General features: G+C 44.4%; 1 protein-coding gene across 3 annotated transcripts in view; it reads left to right on the top strand.

The window, feature by feature from the left end:
• Positions 1-12,370, top strand: part of LOC119179450 (17-beta-hydroxysteroid dehydrogenase type 6-like) — a 51,522-nt gene extending 39,152 nt beyond the window's left edge. The window contains exons 1-5 of one of the 3 annotated variants that reach the window (XM_075869687.1): positions 3,366-3,486; positions 3,724-3,960; positions 4,498-4,761; positions 9,069-9,201; positions 10,294-12,370. In XM_075869687.1, the coding sequence (XP_075725802.1) occupies positions 3,756-3,960; positions 4,498-4,761; positions 9,069-9,201; positions 10,294-10,648 (957 nt within the window). In that variant the 5' untranslated portion in view covers positions 3,366-3,486; positions 3,724-3,755 and the 3' untranslated portion in view covers positions 10,649-12,370. Of the gene's footprint in view, positions 1-3,365; positions 3,533-3,723; positions 3,961-4,497; positions 4,762-9,068; positions 9,202-10,293 lie in introns of those variants that run through there. The other 2 variants (XM_075869686.1, XM_075869685.1) reach the window with 2 other exon arrangements.
• Positions 12,371-20,718: the final 8,348 nt, after the last annotated feature.

Genomic DNA, 20,718 nt, shown 5'->3' with positions numbered 1-20,718 from the left:
TTTTCTCTGGTTATGTGCATGACGCACAATCTTCATATCGAACCAATTTGCTTAATATGGTGTTGTGTTATTGCAACATGAATTGTTATCATATCGCAGTTATCACCAGTTAAATCACTTGATTTTGTTTTTCTTAGTTTTGAACTTGTCCAGTACGTCCAAGGTGTATTTATGGTGTTACTCGTTTCAAGGACCGGCACATTAAATTTTTTTTTTCAGTTTATACTCTGCAAATATGGCGGTCATGCTTTCCGCGTGGAAAATTTTGGTGGTCTGTGATAGTACTAGCGTCATTACGGTGATGCTGTTAGCGTAACTTACATATGATTCAGGCATTTTATCGACGCCATGTATTTGTAGCGCAGCACTTCAGAAATTCTTAGGAGCCACCGCCTGCCTTGCAAGCACGTCGCGAATAGGAAGGGAAATCGACAGTCCAGGGTCGCTCGCTGCCTCCTTTCACTCTTGGCAAGCGCCACACTGTCGGTGGCCTCGGTTTTCACTTGAATGTCGACGTCGAGGCTTTACTGCTTGCCCGCTTGACGTCGATAATTCGAGGAAGACGCGATGAATGTCAAGGACATCTGGTTGTTACTGCTTTTTTTTTTTGTTGGCGCCTTGCAGACATTGCGAAAGGATATTTCGTCCGCGCTTGTTTTGACACTACTAATGTAATGCGCAAGGTGGTTAGCCAATTGGAATACAGGGAATTAGGCGATGTTGTTTGATTATTGTTTCTCGTGTCTGTGTTTTATTTTCATTCGATGGCCCACCCTGTTTGGGTCATGAATCGGCATTGTGAGGGTAATAGATAAATTATTAAAAATTGGAAAATCTGACCAAATACGCAAAGAGCGAAGCATTGAACGTGGCAGCAACAAATGTCGATGTATAACGACGTTGACGTTGGTAGCAGGTGTGCAACGGAAGTGTCCACACATGTTTGATCACAATAGTGAATGAACGAACATTCAAATAATTATTTCACGCGGTGTTGCGAGTCCACTTTTGAATATGACAACGTGGTATATTTTAGTCGGAGCCTCAGGATTAAGGTTGAACACTTCTTGTTTGAAGTGCACACAGCTCGATGTTAACGGAGTCTTTTTCTTTGTATTTTTGCCTTGCCATTAGGGGACGCACTGACAGGGAATAGAACCCGCTTCCTCAAACTTAGCAGCATCATGTTTCACTTGTTACCACGGAGTGATTAATAAGGTTAGACTGCTTTGCAAATGATACATAAGTGAGATAATAATCAGAACTAACTCGCTCATTTGTGAATGCAGTTGTTATGTAAATGCGTTAGGGCACGAACAACTCAACGTGTCGTAAGAAACAAATACGATGACATAACGATTAGTTGCTTGCCATTCTGATTTCCACATTTTTCGTTTATGTAATTGCTGCGTCAGTTTTCTAATTGGGCGTAATAAAACAGCAATAAGTCGATGATCTTAACATTTCTAGCAAAGAGGCAGCGAGAATTCACTTGGACAAACGTAACACGCAAAGCAACTGACAGCGTGCGTCAGCTGCTTTGAAGATATTGTGGCATAAACACCACCTCATTGGAACTCTATGAAGGACTACCAATACTTACGAAGGGTTAAGTAGCACATAAGATAGGCCCATTTGTGAAAGAAAAATAGCAGCGTCAGTCAAAACAAAGACTTCTACAGCTCTTGCAACAAGTGACTGTCAACAACTGCTGTGCCATACACTCTGTGCTGCTTAGGAAGAAAATAGTTCGCCACCTCAGAAGCCGCTGTAGAACTGTAGGTAGTGCAAAATGTTGACTCGCAAACAGCTGGTTTCATTCAAATAGGTAGGATACCTTAATAAAGAAAAGACGAAATAAATGAGCACTAACCAAAACTATAAAGATCTAAACAATAAAAAATGACGTTTCAGCTATTGTATGGTAACTTCGATTACAATAAAGCGGCCCAGAGACGCGGGCTTGTGTCCGTTTTAGAACGCTGTTGAGACGCCTGACGTAGCTGGTGGTAGAATGCCTCCTCTTCTGTTCAGCGTTTTTTTTTTCGAAATCTGCATAAAAAGAGATTACAGATATTGAAGCAACAAACACCAGTTTTTTTCATTTGCGAATAGGGTTGCTTTAGCCAGTTAATGTTGTGATTGTATGAGGCACGAGTTTCGTGAGTGCGTTGGATGTCTTTTTGATCTTCCTGGCATCATTCACGTGGTCTTTCAGATATCTTTCAAACTTTCCGCTTTCCTCGATATAAACGTAGTTGCAGTATACAAAGAGAAATTTTTATACAATGCCTGAAAACTTTTTTTTGTGAGCGGGAACCTTGATATTGTGGATATGTAATATAGCGGATACCTTAATATGGTTCCAAAGCGCAGAAAATTGTTTACACGGTATAGTGCATCAGTTAGGAAACAGTGTTTTTTTCATTAATTCTAAACAGTTAAGTAATGTTTCGCGAAAAAACCAAAATGTGATTTTGAGTGAGGCCACAATAGTGAGATCAGGATTAATATCTACTCACTGGTGTTCAATGAGCACATAATTTTAAATAGAGGGGTGCTTTTCGCATTTCACCTCCACCAGTTTTTTTCCTTTGCTAGAAAGTGTTAGCCGAAAGTAAATGATGCGAAATAAAGTGGATGGGCTGTACCGACGTGATACTTAAAAAAGTGCTAAGAATCTCTATCATATGATAAAAAAGAAAACACGTGCGCAACAAAAACATGTCCACTTACAAGAGTTCCGAAAAAGCACGTATTAGCCTGCGCACGTGTTGTATTACTGCCTCATGTACAGTTTCCAGCAAGCTTCACACACGCCACCAACCGTGAGGCACTGTTGTCGAGATAAGAACGAGTTTTAAAATAGCGTGCGCAAAGTTTTGCGTATAGGCCACGGCGCATGCCTCATACGCTTACCTATGGCCGGCTCCCGTTAAATGACGGAAATAGCGGGCAACCGCAATCTGCGGAAACTTAGTGTACGCCATTGTTTCGACAGGTAGACTTGCCTACCTCGAGGCAACATGTTTTTGCCTATTTCATCTTAACAAAGTTGCGTAAGGCCACCGTTTGGTGCTTGCGCTCTTCCATGTGTACAGTGGCGATCAAAATATTGTGGACCACGGGAGCTGTTGTCAAACTAAAGTCCCTCTATCAAACAGCATCGACGCGCTTTCTCACGGCTGCCTGCGAAGCTCGAAAACGCGCACTGCGCCTGCGCGCCCTTTTTTACCTACCGGCATGCTCGTTCGCTCCGTTCAACTGCGCATTCGCCGGAACGCAAGAATAAGCTCAAGGTGTCATTCATGCTATCGTCGCGGATGCATCGAGTGACGATATCGTGACGAAAACACGTAATTTGTACTCGCAGTCCTCGGTTTGCGCCGCGTTAGGTGGCTTTTGAGTTTCGCAGGCGGCCGTCAGAAGGCGCAGTGGTGCTGTTTCACACTTGCTCCTGTGGTCCGCAAAACTTTGACCGCCACTGTACGTATTCTTCGTCGCATCCCTGTGCTAGTGCGAACCAGTTAATGTGAGTATGTTCCAACTATGGGCCGAATCACCGTATTGTTTCTGTGCCAACTTTGTTATCTTGACGACGATAGATTAACTTTTGTTACCGTGACTCCAGTGACATTCCCTGTCCCACGATTTCGCACCGCTTTAGCTTTCATGACGTTCCATTGAGCGACGTAATACCTTTGTCTTGCTTTCTGCACGCAGGCTGCGACAGCGGCTTTGGCTTGGAGTTGGCTATGCGGTTGCACGCCCGCGGAATGCGTGTGTTCGCCGGCTGCCTCCTGCCGGACAGTCTCGGCGCCACCAAGCTCCAAGCGCTGTCCGCCACACCAGCGGAAGAAGGGAAAGGAAGCATGCACGTGATAGCCCCCATGGACGTCACCAGTGACAGGCAGGTGCAAGACGCCGTGCAGCAGGTCAAGAAGATTCTGGCCAGTGAAGGTGAGCTACGCACGATCCCAGCTAAGCCATTGCGGGATCGATCATTATGTATATTGGCTGAACGATACAAGCGGTGGCCACATATGCACACAATATTTGCACACAAGCAACATATGGCACAATACTTCCATGGGGTCCAGAAGTAAAACACTTCTGTATCGCACAAGAAAAAAAAGCTAAAAAACACGAGGTGGCCCAAATATGACCACATCTTTGCTGTTGCGTGCGCCATGATGCGATTATTTCTGTCTGTTATTCTTGATGTGGGTCTTTTTTTAGAATGAGCAGCAGCCAACGCGAATAGTAGAGCTCTGTAACTAACCCGGCCACACTGATAAGGCTGGAGTCTTTGATCGGCGGCACACGTGTTAATGCCCAGCCTCCTTACCACTTATCAGATTACCGATGACCGACGTCTGTGCTTGCCGCTTTCTCTGCACTTTGAGTGTTCCCTCATTTACAGGGTACATATCTTTTCATCTTCATTAGCTGCGTCCACCTTTCTTCATTATCACAACCACGTGGCAATATATGCAGGACGGACGCAGAAAGAAGGTGACCAGAATGGAGATGTTCCCAACGGTGACCAGGACGGCAGTGTCGCCGAGGTCCCCCAGCTGTGGGCCTTGGTGGCTAACGCGGGCGTCATCTGGGCCACTGAGCTGGAGTGGGGCTCGCTAGAGCCGATGCGTCGCATGCTCGAGGTGAACGCGGTGGGCGTGGCACGAACTGTGCGCGCCTTCCTTCCCATGGTGCGCAGGGCCAAGGGAGGACGCGTTGTCATCACAACCAGTCTATGGGGTGAGTATGGCCAGCGTACGCGCTTGTAGCTGCTGTTTGGGAAATCCCTACAAACACACGACGGGATTTCACATCGTTTAGGACTTCACTGATAACTTTATTGAGTTCGTCAGATCATTGCCACAGTTATTGTAGCTTAATTTCGACATCATACGTGTCAACATAATAAGGGGTATCGCAACGTCGCATTGATTGAATATATCTTGGGAAGTATTTCTGGCAGATTGCTGCTTCCTCATGCTCGACCTCAGTGCATGATGAAGGCGCGGAGGTCGGGCCAAGACATGATGTCTTGGCGACACTCACATGCTTTTCTTAGTGTGTAAGGCATCACTTGCGAGCAAGCAGTTCACGTAGCTGCACTGTTCAGTTCGCGTAGCTGCAATGCACGGGGCCTGTATTGGGAACAGTTCGAATGTATAAAATATGCCCTCTTTTGCAATACTCCCCAACATGTGATCGTTGAGAAAGTAATTGATAAGTGAAGTAAAGCAAATCTAATCGTATTTCATGTATACAGTGGCTGAATACAGTATTCATGTTGCCTGTCTCGTTGTCACGTACGTTTTATGGCGCAATATCACGCCAATGTCGCTCTTTCATGGTGGTTCACATTCAGAAATCACTTGCATTACAAAGCAACAAATGATCTAACAATATGAGTTTATTAAAGCCGACGTTTTGGCAAAGGCACTTCTTGGGATCTGAAAAGACTCTGTTTGCGTAAAGCAGCTGAAAAAATTATGCGCCATCTACCCCAACGGAACCATGATGGAATGAGAAGCTGCGGCGGTGCGCACGGCTTTGACCCGGCTGAAACGGGCGTTGACGCGGTTGCTGGAACGATGGTTTGAAGTGAAACTTCGTGTAGCCTTTGCTCGAGTAAACGTTTCTTTAAAACGCAAAGACACTGGAGGTGAAATAGGTTTCATGTAAGTTTCATAGCAGATAATCTAGCCTCAAGGGTGTTTACACTCTGCGTGCGGTTGAGCATTGTGGGCTGTGGAGAGGGTGAAGTGAAAAAGAAGTGCGTTGCGAGCGCGCGGAGGAGCAACACCACCTAGGCTTGTTGGGAGGAGCCGGCAGCTGCTGCGGGTGAAGGAGAGACTGTTGTCAACGAGCTGCTGCGACTTGACCTGCCTGGCATCGTTCCAACAACTGCGACATGGGAAATGTGGTGGGGCGCGTTGGCACGGATACACGGGCGGACAGTGTTACACAGGCTGGTCAAAGAGCTGCATCTCATCTAAAAAAAACAAAAACGGGTGTTTCTGGAGAATTATTAGTTTATATTTGTCCCAAACTTTTTTTGTGACACGATCATCGAGTGCAATTCTTAGCTGTCTTCGAAACCACGTTGTCCTGCGTTAGTGCGAGTTGTTCGAAAACTCCGATGAAAAATAAAACGTGCAGAAAATGGGTCGATTGGGTTCAGCTAGGCGTTATATATAAGAAAACGGTCAAAGCGGTATGTTAGAAGTTAAAATTGAAGTTACACACTTCGTAAAATTGGTGTGAATAGCAATTGCCTCTTTGAGATCCAATATGTCGGGTTTGTTGCAGCATCTGATGGAGGAAATCTCCCCCCACGTCGGGCTCTACGTGACTTTGGCAACGCGCGGAACGCAAAGTTAACCAAAGTTACACATCAAGGCACAAGAGCCTGGAAAATGTATACAAAACGAGTGTAGTGGGTTAGGCTAAGGGCCGTAAGAGATAGCGCTGCTTTACAGGAAAAAATTTTTACGTCTGTTTTTCTTTAATGCGAATGCATTTCCCAGTCGGGCTATGTCAGGCATCGGGTGTTCGCGGAGTCCACGGCGGTGTCCGCGCGCCGGCATGCGGTATCTCTGCCCTCTCATTCTCTCTTTGATAGCCGCAGCTGCGGGCGCGCGCGCGAGTTTCATCGCCTCTAGTAACCGATGCATGTGGTGGTAGAGAGTGTAGGTGAAGTGCTTCACTGTTATCTCGCTTTCCGCTCTCTCTCTTCCCTGCGCACCACATTCCCGTCCACTGGCGCCTCACTCTCGGCCGTTCGCTGCACGGAGGAAGCAAAGTGGTTCGCTGGCTGGGCGTCTCCCAAGAACATCCGGCAATGTGTGCTCGGGACGCCGCTGTGAAGCGCCGATCCGAGAACGCTGTTTGTTCCGTTCACTTCATAGTGTTTTAGATGCGGAGCATCTAATACTCGAGGCTTGTAGTGCGGCGCCGTCCGCAAGCTTCCCCCTCCTTCTTCCACCATCTGTGCATCCCTTCCTCCTCTACACACCGCGCGCGCTTCACTCCTCCACCATCTGTGCACCCTTCCTCCTCTACACACCGCGTGCGCTTCTCCTCTTCACGAACATTCGCTAGCTGTATAATGTAGCGCGCATGCGCCGTCACGCTTCGTGAACATCGGCAGCTGACGCGCGCGCATGCGCCGTCGCGCTTCGAGAACATCGGCAGCTGACGCGCGCGCATGCGCCGTTGCGCTTCTCCCCCTTCTCGAACATTCGACAGCTGACAGTGCATGCGTGACGTCGACAACGACGACGACTACTTCATTGACCTCCGACTACAGCCCGGCGTTCAACAACGCGCCAACGGCGAGCACTGCGTTGCTACCGTCTGTGGCGTCGACGTCATGACGATCTACCTCGCGCCAAACCTCTCTCGTGCCGCCGTACAAAAGTACGTCGACGAGGCCGTGCAAGATTACAGAAAACAACAACCGCAACATCGACCGTTCATGCTAGTTGGCGACATCAACGTCGACGTCATCAAGGACGATTGGATAGTCGAATACATGGCGTCGCGACACTCGCTGAAACGCGCAACGCACGACGACTGCAAACACCACCAGCCGAACACCATTCGCGGAACCTGCATCGACCACGTCTTTGCAAATTTCGACCTACGATTGCTGCAACCCGATCCACTCACTCTTCACTTTACCGACCAAAAAGCCATCGTGCTCAAAGTTCGTCGCAATAAATAAACACCGCCCTTTCGCATACGTGTCGTACGTGTTCACTCATTTAACAACCCTCCTACAACCACGTTAACCAATTTAGCCAGAGACCCAAGTAAGTCGCAATTTAACACCCCATTTCACAACCACGTTAACCAATTTAGCCATCGACCCAAGTAAGTCGCACTTTAACACCCCGTTAACCAATTATATGCTCCGCATCCTCCTCAGTGTTCCCCCGAGGGAAGCTGCGGGCAATTTTTTTAACCGTGCATGCTAGCTACTAGAGCTGAAAACGCATACCGCATTTATTCTTAACATTATTCTTTTAACGCTGGTTTTCACGCGCGGAACGCCGTTATGGATCACTATGCGATTCCCTCCGGCGAGGTGGGGTCATTTTTTGTTTACAACCCCGCCCAAAAAAAAGAAGCACCAAAACAAAAACGAGCTGGTGAAGAAGGAAGGAATGTATAGACCTTTTCACTCAAAGCGTTCTGGGTGCCGCCATAGCTCTCTTGGCTGTTGTTAGCGCGCGTGACTCCACGAGAAATGTACTGCCGAGGCTGTGACGTTGGCTTCCGTACTCTCATGCAACAACACAGAAAAGAACTCGTACTCTCCATAAAAAAAAAGTCTTGAGGACGTTGTCTCTTCGCTCTCTCTACTTTCTTCACATCTATGCAACAATTGTTCCGGTACAATTTGAACATCTACCTACAACTACCTTGGTTTCAGAAGCCACTGATTCTCATTATGGTTGTGTGGAACCAAAGCAACAAGTTGTATTCCTTCATTCATTCATAGCGAGGTTCTCATTCCGGTAGAGTTGGTGCCTTCAAGTGGCGTTCGAGCGCTTATTGAACCACTCGGTAAAAGTTCACTGGCTACGGGACGCCATCTGACAAAATAAGTGTCCAATACTCGCCGTCATAGCTCACTTTATTGTAATTAATACAGTACACGTTAGAGAGTACAATTAACGTCCTCGACTGCTTCCCTGGCTTCGTGACCGGCTGGTTTTCGTTGCGGTGGATAATAATATGCCGCAAGCTAGAATTCGAGTCATAGCATTCGTAACAGTTTGCACAAGAAACACACTTATGAAATCAATTAGGTGGGCTCGCTACGCTAGTGGGCCATGAACAATTAGCATAGTCACGTCACAAGATTGCCCAAGTTTAACTAATAACAGATTCGAGAGCCACTCTCACCTCTTTCATTGGGGTCATTGAATGTTTCCGAATGCTCCATTTTAAAAACGACTTAAGGGGGCCAGGCTGACATGTTTTAACTAGTATTCATAACTGTCGGGCACCTTGATAGATTATTTATTATTCTTTGGCGTACGCAGGATACTTCTCCATTCCCTTCTCGGTGGCCTACTCCATGTCCAAGTGCGCGGCACGGTTCTTTGCTGATGGCCTTCGAAGGGAGATGAAGAAGTTTGGCGTCCGCGTTGTGTCCATCGAGCCCAATATGTATGCGTAAGTATGAATGCAATTTTCATGTTCCTTCTATAGACAATGAGTAGAAATATCAAGCACTGAGACGAAAATAATAAATTATGAGGGGGTGAGGATTAAGAAATACCACACTGTCAGACTGCACATTCGTTTGCTGAAAAGGGTCTTCTAGACAATAAATAACGTAAAAAGTCGCACGTCAACATCTTCATTGTCACTCCTGTCTTGTACATTCCCTGTAGTGCATTCTGGAGAAGACTGTCAGTTACGCGCCATGTTTGTGACAAACCACCGTGAATCTGGCCGCTATTTGAACCACTATGAAAGTTTCGGACTGCATAAACACAGACATGACTGGATCGCCATTGAAATGCTGCATTAGAACTGCGCCAAAATCATGTCTGACGTCAGGATTATTTAGGCTCTCAATATACAAAGCACTTTTTCTTAAGGCGCAATAATAACAGAAGAATATTTATAATAATTTAATTGACACTCTGACGATCTCCTTGCACAGACTTAATGAAAACAACGAGTTCCAATGCTAGACATAACCAAGTCGTGCACATTATGAGAACGTACTGAAAGTGATAACTGTGAAGATTTAGAAGTTACTTATCTGGAACTCTTCATAATATGCAGAACACTGACATCTTAAACCCAGTTGACCATATATACGGCGTTTCCGAGTTGCCGCTCACTTCCAGCCATGCTCATATGCACTAATATTGCGATCTCGTGTCTGTTCTGCTTGTGCATCGCGTATTCAAGCAATGTCGCAGGGCAATCAGGTTTTACATTTAGAGTTTTGCCAACATACCGCACTGGCATTTTCTGAAGGCAAGGGAATTGAAACGTTAACAACAGCCAATTTCGGGTCACTATGATCGTGGTGAGTACGTTACCATCAGGACAAGAATTTGACATTTACTGATAAAAAGGCCCTGAAATGCCGCTGTTCTAGCTTTCACTGCGACAGTGCTGGGCGTTCCGTGCAGGTCTGTTGGCATATATATATTTTTTATGACCCTCATGGTTTTCCTCTTCCTGGTTTGTCTTTAGAGCACACTTTCACGTGATAGAAATCTATTTTTTATCTTCCTTTGATCCCAGGACAAACCTGACAGCTGACGGTATACTTCTGCCGGCCATGGACAAGCTGTGGCAGGAGACGAGCGAAGAAGTCCGGCGTGACTACGGCCAGCGTTACTACGAGCTGAGCCGCCAGTATCTGCGGCGAGAACTGCTCAAATCGCGCACCGAAATCCACGAAGTGGTGGACGCCATGGAGACTGCTGTATTGGCGCAGAGGCCACGTTTCGCGTACCGCCCTGACGGCCTGCTGAGAGCATTTCAGTTCCGCCTGCTGGAGATCGCGCCGCCTGTCGTACAGGACGCCTTCCTCATACGGGACACGCAGCCGCCAGCGTCCACACTGCCAGGCAACAGAGGCATCGCTCGAGGCTGATTTGGGCCATATTATGCATGCAACTGTCGCATTAATATTTTTTTGTGCAAGCTCAGATTGTTACGTAATGAGACCAGGGCCTACGGTTGGCAGGTGCGCGAAAACCACCTTTCGACAAGCGTTCTTTTCATCAACAGAGAAGCGCAAAAGGTGTCTCTACTTTTTAATTGCCACAAGTGGCAATAAGTTCCTGCGATTCAGCATAAGTGAACTATTATCTTAAGGAAGCATGTGCTGCCACTGAATCCTTGCCATCAGCCTTTGAGGCATCTGGCGTTTCAATCTCTTGGACCCCTTTCGCCAATGATTGCGAACCTTCTAGTAACAATTGCGGTCAGCAAAAAAAAAAAGAAACCCTTAGGTAGTTTTTCAGTAGATAAGTTACAAACTATTTGTATCCTTGCAACCCATTCAATATGCAATCGAGAATACTTATTGCCAGTCTTGTGTATGGAATGTGCCAGTGCATCAACGTCGTAAGACGATTTAGAGCCTCATGTTTAACAAGTTATCCTGTTGAATATTTTGCATTTAAAACAGCCTCTGACAAATTGTGTTCATGCATCTTGTGCAATAGAAGTTCCTGGTATGTGAAAGAAGATGAGAGTAATATGATTCGATCCTCGCCACACGCAACATTGTAAGTGTTATGTTGAATTGAAGTCATCTGAATCGTAGAATAAAGTAATGCCTTTCACAACAGTGATTAATAAGGGTCGTTTAATAATGAACCTTGTGTATAATTTCTGTATTCTACACATCCAGTATTAGCTCAATGTCAGCTAACGCATGCAGTGAATATGCAGGCGACACTGCGAATGGCGGGTTACGTCGAGACGGACAGGGTAGGCTATTGGGGTTTAATGCCGGGTATGGTGTTTTAGGTGTGTACAATGTGATAGTGCAGAGAGTAATAGTACTAAGCATGGGGTGCTGTTGGTTGTTTGTACTATAGGATTTACAGTGCAACCTCATAAGGCTTTCATCCAACATTGTTGAATATATCTCATCAACTTAACACTGCATATCCCATTGAATTGCAACTAATGTAAAAAGGACCACATGGTAGCACTGACATACACAACTACATTTTACCTCGTGAAGTTTAGTTGTGAAGATGTTTTTCGGTATGCTCTATTCAATGAATGGGCAATGTTACTGTTCTTCACCAGCATTCTTTGTACAGTTTTGTGCCACTGTTGCTTATTATATATATTGCTCTGGTTCTTTCAGTCAAAATTTAGCATCTGAATGAAGCAGGCATAACTGTTTCTAGCTAGAATTTCAGTGCTTCAAACCTGGTGCTTCTTTATTATACATTGAACAATAGCTGGGGAGAGGATGAGTAATTACTACACTATTGACTGATTGCTTTTCTCCATACCTCGAATAACCTGTATCGACAAAGTGTAAATATACATAAAAAACACATGCTGATTTGATTATATTATAAAGAATGTTTATGAGAAGATACAGCTCGAGGACACTAAACATGGTTGGTACTACTTTTGTAGCTGATTTCTCTTTTTTTGTAGGCTGATTTACTCCAGTGATCGGCTGTGTCTTTTCTACAACTCGACAACCAGTACCGTGCAAAGCTTCGCTGAAGAGCAGCATTGCATTAGGTCTCCTTTTATTACTGTAATATGTGCCTTATATTTTTCTGGATCAGACCAAGGAATTGGGAATACGATAATAAACACTTCCGTAAATCTTCCTGTATTATGTGGTTTTGTGGCGTGCTTTCAAAAGGTTTCAATGAGAGCAAATTTATTTCGATAACCAAGCGTGGCTAACATGGTGTGTACAAAATGAATAGTTTGTAGGTAGTGTCCCATTCAAATTTTCAAGTTTCCAGTTGTCCTGATGTATTTGTAGTAAACATAATTTCAGAACCATGATAAAGCTCTTTATTCAGTACAATACAGTGCAAGTAAATTTTGATATAATACAGAACGAGGTCCCAAAGTAAAAACTGTCAGGGGGACCTCCTGTGAATTCATGTATAAAAATATAGAACAAAGATTGGCAACTAAGGAGAAAACAGCAAGCGAATAAAACAAAATGAACGTAATCAAAATCATTATTGAAACTTATGGTAGTTCAAAATATTTACATGTAAGTAATAAAACAGGAGATAACTAATTGGATTAAATGACTATAACATAACACATACATATCACTAACTAATACAGTGTCACTTCAGAACCTATACACATACACATAAATGCATACAACTGTATTTAAACACACACACACACACATATATTTATATAGATAGATATGTGGGGTTTAACGTCCCGAAACCACCATATGATTATGAGAGACGCCGTAGTGGAGGACTCCGGAAATTTTGACCACCTGGGGTTCTTTAACGTGCACCCAAATCTGAGCACACGGGCCTAAATATTTGTATATATATACACACATATATTCAGGTGTCGCATGTTGTTAGTAAGAACTGTTTTAGATGCCACCGGAAACAATGTAATGAGGGCTTGATTTAATAATTGATGGTAGTGAGTTCCAGAAAGAAATTGCAGAAAACAAGGCTGTCATTTTGCCGTAGTTAGTACTTACTTTTGGAAGCAGAAGGTTACTAATTTCAGAAAACCGTCTGCTATTAGTATTGTGGAGATGTGTGAGGGGAAGTATGTCAGTGGGAATGTCACCAACTCTACTTCTGAATAATAAAATTCCAAGTTTGAGTTGAAAGGTGGAAATGATTGGTAGAATTTCGAGAGTGCTAAAGAGGGGTGCTGCTGATGCTGTGTAGGAACTATGTGTGATTATTTGGACTGCTCTTTTCTGAAGGTGAATGAGAGATGTAAGGTGTGTGGCGTAGGTATTAGCCCAGGATGAATTGCGGTAGATTAGGTGACTGTTAATGAAAGCATAGTAAAGCGATTTTAGAATGTGTTGCTGAAAACAATGCCTTGTGCGAATGAGTATGCGGATGCCAAAAGCAGTCTTCTTGACGACAGAATTCACGTAAATGTTATATTTGAGTTGAGGGTCTAATGTGACACTCGGAAAAGTAGTGAGCTTTGATGGGGTGATGACTCAGTTATCAATGTATATTTCAGGTGAATCTTAACTTTTATGTTATTTCACTCGTCCCAAAAAAACGTTGTTTTAACAGGGTTGATTTTCAACAAGTTATTTTTGCACCATGAAACAAGTTTCGCGACATCAGTGTTTAATTTTGCTAGTAGATTGTCAAGATCTTTGTCACTAGAAAATATCGTGGTATCGTCAGCATAAAGGATGCAGTCAGATGAGTTAAGTGATGATGGTAAGTCGTTAATGTAGATAAGAAACATGAGAGGTCCCAGAATTGAGCCTTGTGGGACTCCCTGGTTAGTTATTATTGGTGAGGATAAAACACCGCCATAATTGACAACCTGGGTTCTGTTAGCGAAGTAGCTTTGTAAAAGGGCTAAAGTTGGCCCACAAATTCCCAAGGAATTAAGTTTAGCATACAAAATAGAGTGGTTCGTATTGTCGAAGGCTTTAGTTAAATCTATAAATAACGCCCCTGCCCAGAGCCCCTTATCGATGGACTGTTTTATGCTATCTGCTAGTTTAATCAGTGCTAATTCGGTAGAAAACTTAGCACGAAAACCAAACTGCTTATGTGACAAAAGGTTAAATTTTGTGAGGTAGTCCATTAGGCGATTTACAATGAGCGTCTCAATTACCTTACTAAAGAATGGGAGGATTGTTATAGGGCGATAATTAAAAAAAACTTTTCGGTCTCCCTTTTGGAATACAGGTATTACTTTTCCTTGTTTGAGGATTCTAGGAAAAATGCCTGAACGAAATGCGGTGTTAATAAGCTCAGAGAGAACAGAAGATAACTAAAGAGCAACAAGTTTAATTTTAGCTGGATAAATTGAATCCAGGCCACATCTTGTCGTCTTCAAACTTGTAATAGTGCAACGAACCTCAGCAGGTGACGTGGGTTTTAAGAAAAAAGAGTGAGGCAAGCGAGACAACGAAGGTAAGTTAGTGACAGTCGATACTGAGTTGCTGAAAAATGATTCATTAAAAGAATTGGCGATGGTGACAGGGCAAGTTAGAACGCTGGTGCCATCCGAAAATTCGGTCTCAAGTGCATCCGGCTGATCAAGATGTAAGAATTCTTTAATTACGTTCCAGTTTTTCCTACTGGCATTACCGTTTTCGAGCACTTTATTTTGATAGTAGGTTCGTTTGGCTTTTTTGAGTAGGACAGTAAGATTTTGTGAATAGAGTTCAAAGCGGGTCCTGAGGGATAGGTTGAACGGCTGAAGTTTTACTTTTTTGTAAAGGTTATCTTTTTTATTTATGCTACGCAGCAGTCCTCTAGTAATCCACGGGTTTCTAGGGGCTGAGTACAACGCGATATGGTGGATACAGATGTACACGAGTTTATGATACCTGTTAGTTTCTCGGTCAAGGTACTAAACGCTTTATTAACACAAGGTTCCTGCGATAGTTTCCCCCAGTCAAAGCGGGATACCAAATCAACGAATTTCGCAGAATCGAAACGACACCCATTGACCATTTCATTTTACAATTACTTTGTTTTTTAATAACAGAAAAACTGGATAATTATCTGTTAGATCAAAATTGACCACACCGGCCTCCTGAACTAACATAACGTTACTGAGTATATGATCAATAAGCGTGTTCCGACCAGAAGGAGCACATCGTGCCGGAGAATCCAGCAGAGATGTCAACCTATGACCCATGAAGCAGTTAGCGTATTGAGCACAAGAACCGTCGTTAATATTTGTAATGTCAATGTTAATGTCGCCTAAAATGATCACGTTATAATTTTCGCAAACAAACGAGCTTAGTATATTATCAAGCTCAACACAAAAGTCACCGTAAGATGATGATGGGGACCGATAAATTGAATTAATAATAGTTCTTTTGTTAGACGGAAGGAAATCATGGTCAATTTTGAGCCAGACTGATTCACATTTCGACAGAGAAAACGCGATATCAGTACGTCATTTATATCACAATGCGTTAGAAATAAACATGGCTGATCCACCTTGATAGTCACCGAGGCGATGAAAAAATTCAGTACGATAGCCCGGAATGGAAAACATGTTATCATGAGCTGCAGATAGCTATGTTTCTGATAGACATATGAGCGAAAAGTGATGATCGGTTAAAGAAAGGATATTAACCATATCATTAGGTTTTTTGGTAAGCTTCGGGTGTTAAAGTGCATGATTGAAATATGAGAAACAAACGAACTAAGAAGTTGCTTCAGTTCGAGGACAGTGTGTGTCGCCATGATGGTTCAGAATGATCATGCTTAAATGCTCAAATTCTATTTGGAAAAAACGGCCAGACCACTAACACCAGAGATGCGGTACACTCGGCTGTCCGTGGACTTTCTTGCTTTGATGCGACAGTTGTCAACCCACAGGAACTGCCACTGCTTTTCTTTCTTAAGTGCCGATGCCTGAGAAAAGAGCTGCTTGTTTTCTGGTGTTAGGGGATCGTTGACAAATATGGGCTTATTCTGATTCATCATGGCAATAGACCGGGTTGTCAGACGCGCTTTTCTGGCCTTTGAAGCAAATTCAACCTTTTTTTGTCCTGAACAAAAACGCGCATTATTATTCGAGCCACTTTTAGCGGGGACCCTATGCACCATATCTATCTCAGCAGGGCTCACAGGACAACCAATCTTATTTGCGATCTGTTGCAGAATCGCTTCACAGCTTTCGCCTTTTGTCTCCGGAACACCTTTAGTTTCAACATTGTTTATGCGCGAATATTGCTGCAATTCAGCAACCTGTTTTGTTAGCTGCTCGTTTGTTCGAGACAGATCTTTATTTTCTTTAATCAGGCTTTCCTGCTTAGACTTCATTGTTTCAAAAATGTCATTAAACATGGCAACACTGTTACGCTACTCTCCAACTTCTTTGCGTAATGATTCCAAGTCTCTAGCTAACTCAGCACAAGAGGGCATTTTGGTTTGGCAGCAATGGATGCGGCAAAAAAGAAAAGTGAAACTGCTTTCAGTAATGGAAATTCAACCAACCTGCGCACGCAAGAGAGAATGCAGTCAGCGGAATGCTGCGTTGCCGCCAACCCAGCAGCCAAGTGAAGGATTCCGCGATGAGCCCAGCTTATATAGCTTCCAGAAGAAGGTTGTGTTCTAGATGGACAGGTGGCGTTGGTCAGAGGTGGCACGTGGCACTGTGATGATACAGCCAGTCCGTTTATTCCTTCGTGCTAGGAGCACACACTTCTATTACCGCTTTACATTGCTGCGGCGGATTCGCGGTGATTTCGCGCCGGATCCGTAGATACCTGCGCACGCAAGAGAGAATGCAGTCAGCGGAAGGCTGCGTTGCCACCAACCCAGCTGCCAAGTGATAGAATCAATATGTGAAAAGTGATGATAGAATCACTTTTCACATAACATCTTCGGTGAACCAGCTCAAAGGAGCAAACATGCCTAATATGCGAGTCATGCAAGCCTAGGTTTCATATTTTATCTTCTTTCAGCAATTGGCATTACGCACCTGGTTGGTCAGACTCAAGAAAAATCCACAAAGAAACTAAAAAGCGGCCGAAGCCACGAGTTTTACCTGAACCATAGAGTTTCTTACAATATTTACTAGAGGGAACTCTGGCGCTAGTGTCTATGGGAGCTGCAACGCACGGCGCTTCAGCAAGCATGGGAATGATGGGTAGTACAGACATTTGTCTTATATTCAAACTTCTGGCCTGCTTTTGGCTCCATGTGTATTGGTGTGGCTTGGAGCTGTTACCTTACAAAACAAGTATTAGCAAATATTCAGCGGTTGCACTTCGCCATTTAATTTTTTAGACTTACTTTCCAAATCGGCTCACAAAGTTGAAAAGGGTTCAATCTTTCTTTGAAAACAAAAGCGAAACACAGTAGTAAACAAAGCCACAAGTACGATTCGCCACCCGCAAGTACGAAGACTAGGCAAATGTGTGTACTACCCATCATTCCCATGGCCACTGAACGATAGCAGCGCCAGAGTGCCCTCTAGTTAATTTTGAGAAACTCTATGACCTGAACGGCAGTGCATGATGACTTCCAAAACGCCAATTGATATCCGCATAATCTTGTAGCTCGGCCCTCACAATGTACAACGATACACAAGGTGGATGCTTAGATGTGTGGTTTTAACGCTACATGGGAGAAGTGTTGCATCTCTTCAGGAAGATTGACCAAATTTTTAGGGTACAAAGAAAGCTAGTGCCGTTAGGTTTGTGCAGCGTACACAGTTGGTACACAACATGTCCTTGCCCATTTTCACTGCTTCCCGAAGCGCTGTGAAGAAACAAATTTTATCACACATAGCGGACAGGTTGTAAAGGAAAGCATCGCCAAAATTAATTCAGTACATACCTTGCCTTAAAAAGGGGCAATAGGGCTTGTTCAGTTGTTACACACATTATCACCTTCATTGCGAGTTACACAATTTTTTGTAGAACTTTAGGTGGTTCTGAACGAGAAATGTATTTGCAGCCATAAACTAAAAAATTTGTAACAAATATATATATTTTTTGCGAAGCCTGCAGACAAGAACAAAAAAATCTGAGCCTGACAAGGCCGCATGTAGTATTACGTTTCGGTCTGTGGCAAAAGTAGCGCTATTTGAGTGACACAAAAATATTTTCCCGCGAATAACAAAGAACATGGCTTAGTTAGGTGCTCAACCTGTTGATAGAAATAGGCATTTTTTTCCACTGGTTATACATCAATCAAATACGTTTACAAAAAAATGTGAAAAATTTTAAGGAAACCAGTCTTATAACTTTGCATTCATGCAACGTAAAAGTTTTTTCGAGTTTACAGCCGCGGCCCCGTCGTAGAGCACGCGAGCTGTCGGTTTTCGCTCTGCGGCACTAAACCTAGAGGCAGTATTGGGCTCTGATGTGGTCATCCTGACAACTAGTCAGCGCATGCTTCTGATACACCACTTCAGAGCCTGAAAGTGCTTCAAGCTTTAATGCGCAGTTTTAATGCTCTACACAGGCGTGGCTGTACATTTTATAAACTGGATTTGTGCAATCTATAAGCAATTTTGAGTCTTCTGTTCTCAACACGAAGAAATGAGCAACATTTAGCGAGCCACTCGGTGGTAACCAGGAGTACGATCAGTGATAGTATAACGCGAAACTTGTCGACTGGCTGTCCTTTCCCGAAAAAAGAAAGTTTACGCTAGCCGCGTTGGTTAAGCAGCAGTGAAGCTGATTGATTTTGAGCTCTTAGCGTCGCCTTCTTGGCTGGGTCTACCTCTTTCATTGGCGTAGATAAAGAAGTGTCGAATATCATAGCGTGTCACACACCATGCAAGAATCTCTCAACTCTAGCGCCAAAACTAACGTGCAAATCTCGGCTCATGGCAGAAGCGCGGGCTTTTCGTCCCTCTTACTCGGCTCTCTGCATACAGGACAAGCTCGGCGTGGTAGCTGCCCGGATTGTCTCAAATCACCTAGCTTTTTCTCTTTCACTCAAGTACCGAGAACTGCCTCCTCCCCGGCTCTCTTTCACGAGCAGCCGGCGCCTGCCGCAATATTTTTCCGAACATCGAAGATTAACGAAGCCACGTACGTCTAAGTACATTAGCCACGCATCTTTCAGTGGACAGTATGCTGATGTGATGCACCTTTCTCTTCCGATCAGTGGCCAGTTCCCGGTCGTTAGTAAGAGGGGAAATCGTTTTACCACGTAGTGGAAAAGCGTTAGAAAGAACATGGCTACTGAGAACTTGAACATAATTTAACTCAGCGCGCGACTGCGTGGACACAAGAGAAGAAAGGACAAACCACAGCGTTGACGCGCAACTGAGTTTTTATCGAAAAACAACAACGAAAAAGGAAGATTTCAACCTTCACACGCATGTGAGCAGACTGGAGCAAGAAAATGGCAGGTCAGCTGACATCTTGAACAGCGAAGAAAAGAAATCCCTGAAACACCCCATGTGTACACTCCAACAACGTAAAAGTCAAGATTTCGTGCTATCTAAGAATCTGACCTCACTATGATGTATGGCTATTGGCCTCGAGATGCAGGAGTGGCGCCCTCTAGTGTGTGACGTCCATTTGAGAATTTCACTTTCAACCACGCTGCAGCCGCCACAGCTTCTGTACGCAGATCGTCTGCTTCCAGACGGAAACTTCGACGAACTAATAGTCTTGCGAGGGCCAACGGACGCCTTCAACGACTATTTTCTAGTGTGATTATATTCTCGTTTTAGTTGCAGCGCAATCGACAGGACCAGGAAATCCCCCGGATGGCCGACGTGTGTGCCAAAGCCACCGACCACACTGCGGGTAAGAGCGTTGAACTATGTGAGTGTTTCTGTGTGCGTGTGTGTACAGTACTCACGGATTGAAACAGGACACTCGTAGTGCATGGCCGCTGGTGCATGTGCCGCTGCTCGTGGGTGCTCGCGGAACCAGGGTGTTGCATTGGGGTACAAAATTAGGGCGAGAACAGCTACAAAGCAGGCTTATTCGATCCGGTCGCTAAAAAGCCGGCCAGTAGTTCACCATGTGCACACTGCCAGCGTGGCGCTGCAAGGCTGACGCGCTTCTGAGCTCAGTTCTGACTGTCACGGTGGATGGACGTGTTTTTGAGCGCTCCCGATCGACTGCGCAGATAAGTTGTTTTGCATGTTTTGAGCTTGTCTTTATACCTATAAGGCAGCAGTTAAAATCCCTGTAGCACTTATTTTATTGTACAGCTTTATCGGGGGTCAGTCACCAGGTATTTATTAGTTTGTGCGTGTGTGTGTGTGTTCAGTTTTTTGTTTTTTGTTGCTTTTTTTTCTTTTGCCACCCCGTGGGGGAGGTGCACGTACATTGAACACGTAATTTTTTGTAGTCGAGCTTAGACTTTCTCTTTCTCGTTGGGCAGAGTCGAGTTTTGTGATTATTGTGTGAGACAAGTCATAGGGACAAGTGGTGTCGGAAAGACATGGTTAAAAAGACTGTAAAGGGTTCGTTCAGGATGTGGGGTTGGTTTGAAAGTGGACCTAAATGTAGAAGCGGAAGGCGAAGAGGCTGATGCGAAG

Source organism: Rhipicephalus microplus, chromosome 7, assembly GCF_043290135.1.
Source record: "Rhipicephalus microplus isolate Deutch F79 chromosome 7, USDA_Rmic, whole genome shotgun sequence".
Lineage (NCBI taxonomy): Eukaryota > Metazoa > Arthropoda > Arachnida > Ixodida > Ixodidae > Rhipicephalus > Rhipicephalus microplus.
This window is presented reverse-complemented; position numbering and strand designations above follow the sequence as displayed.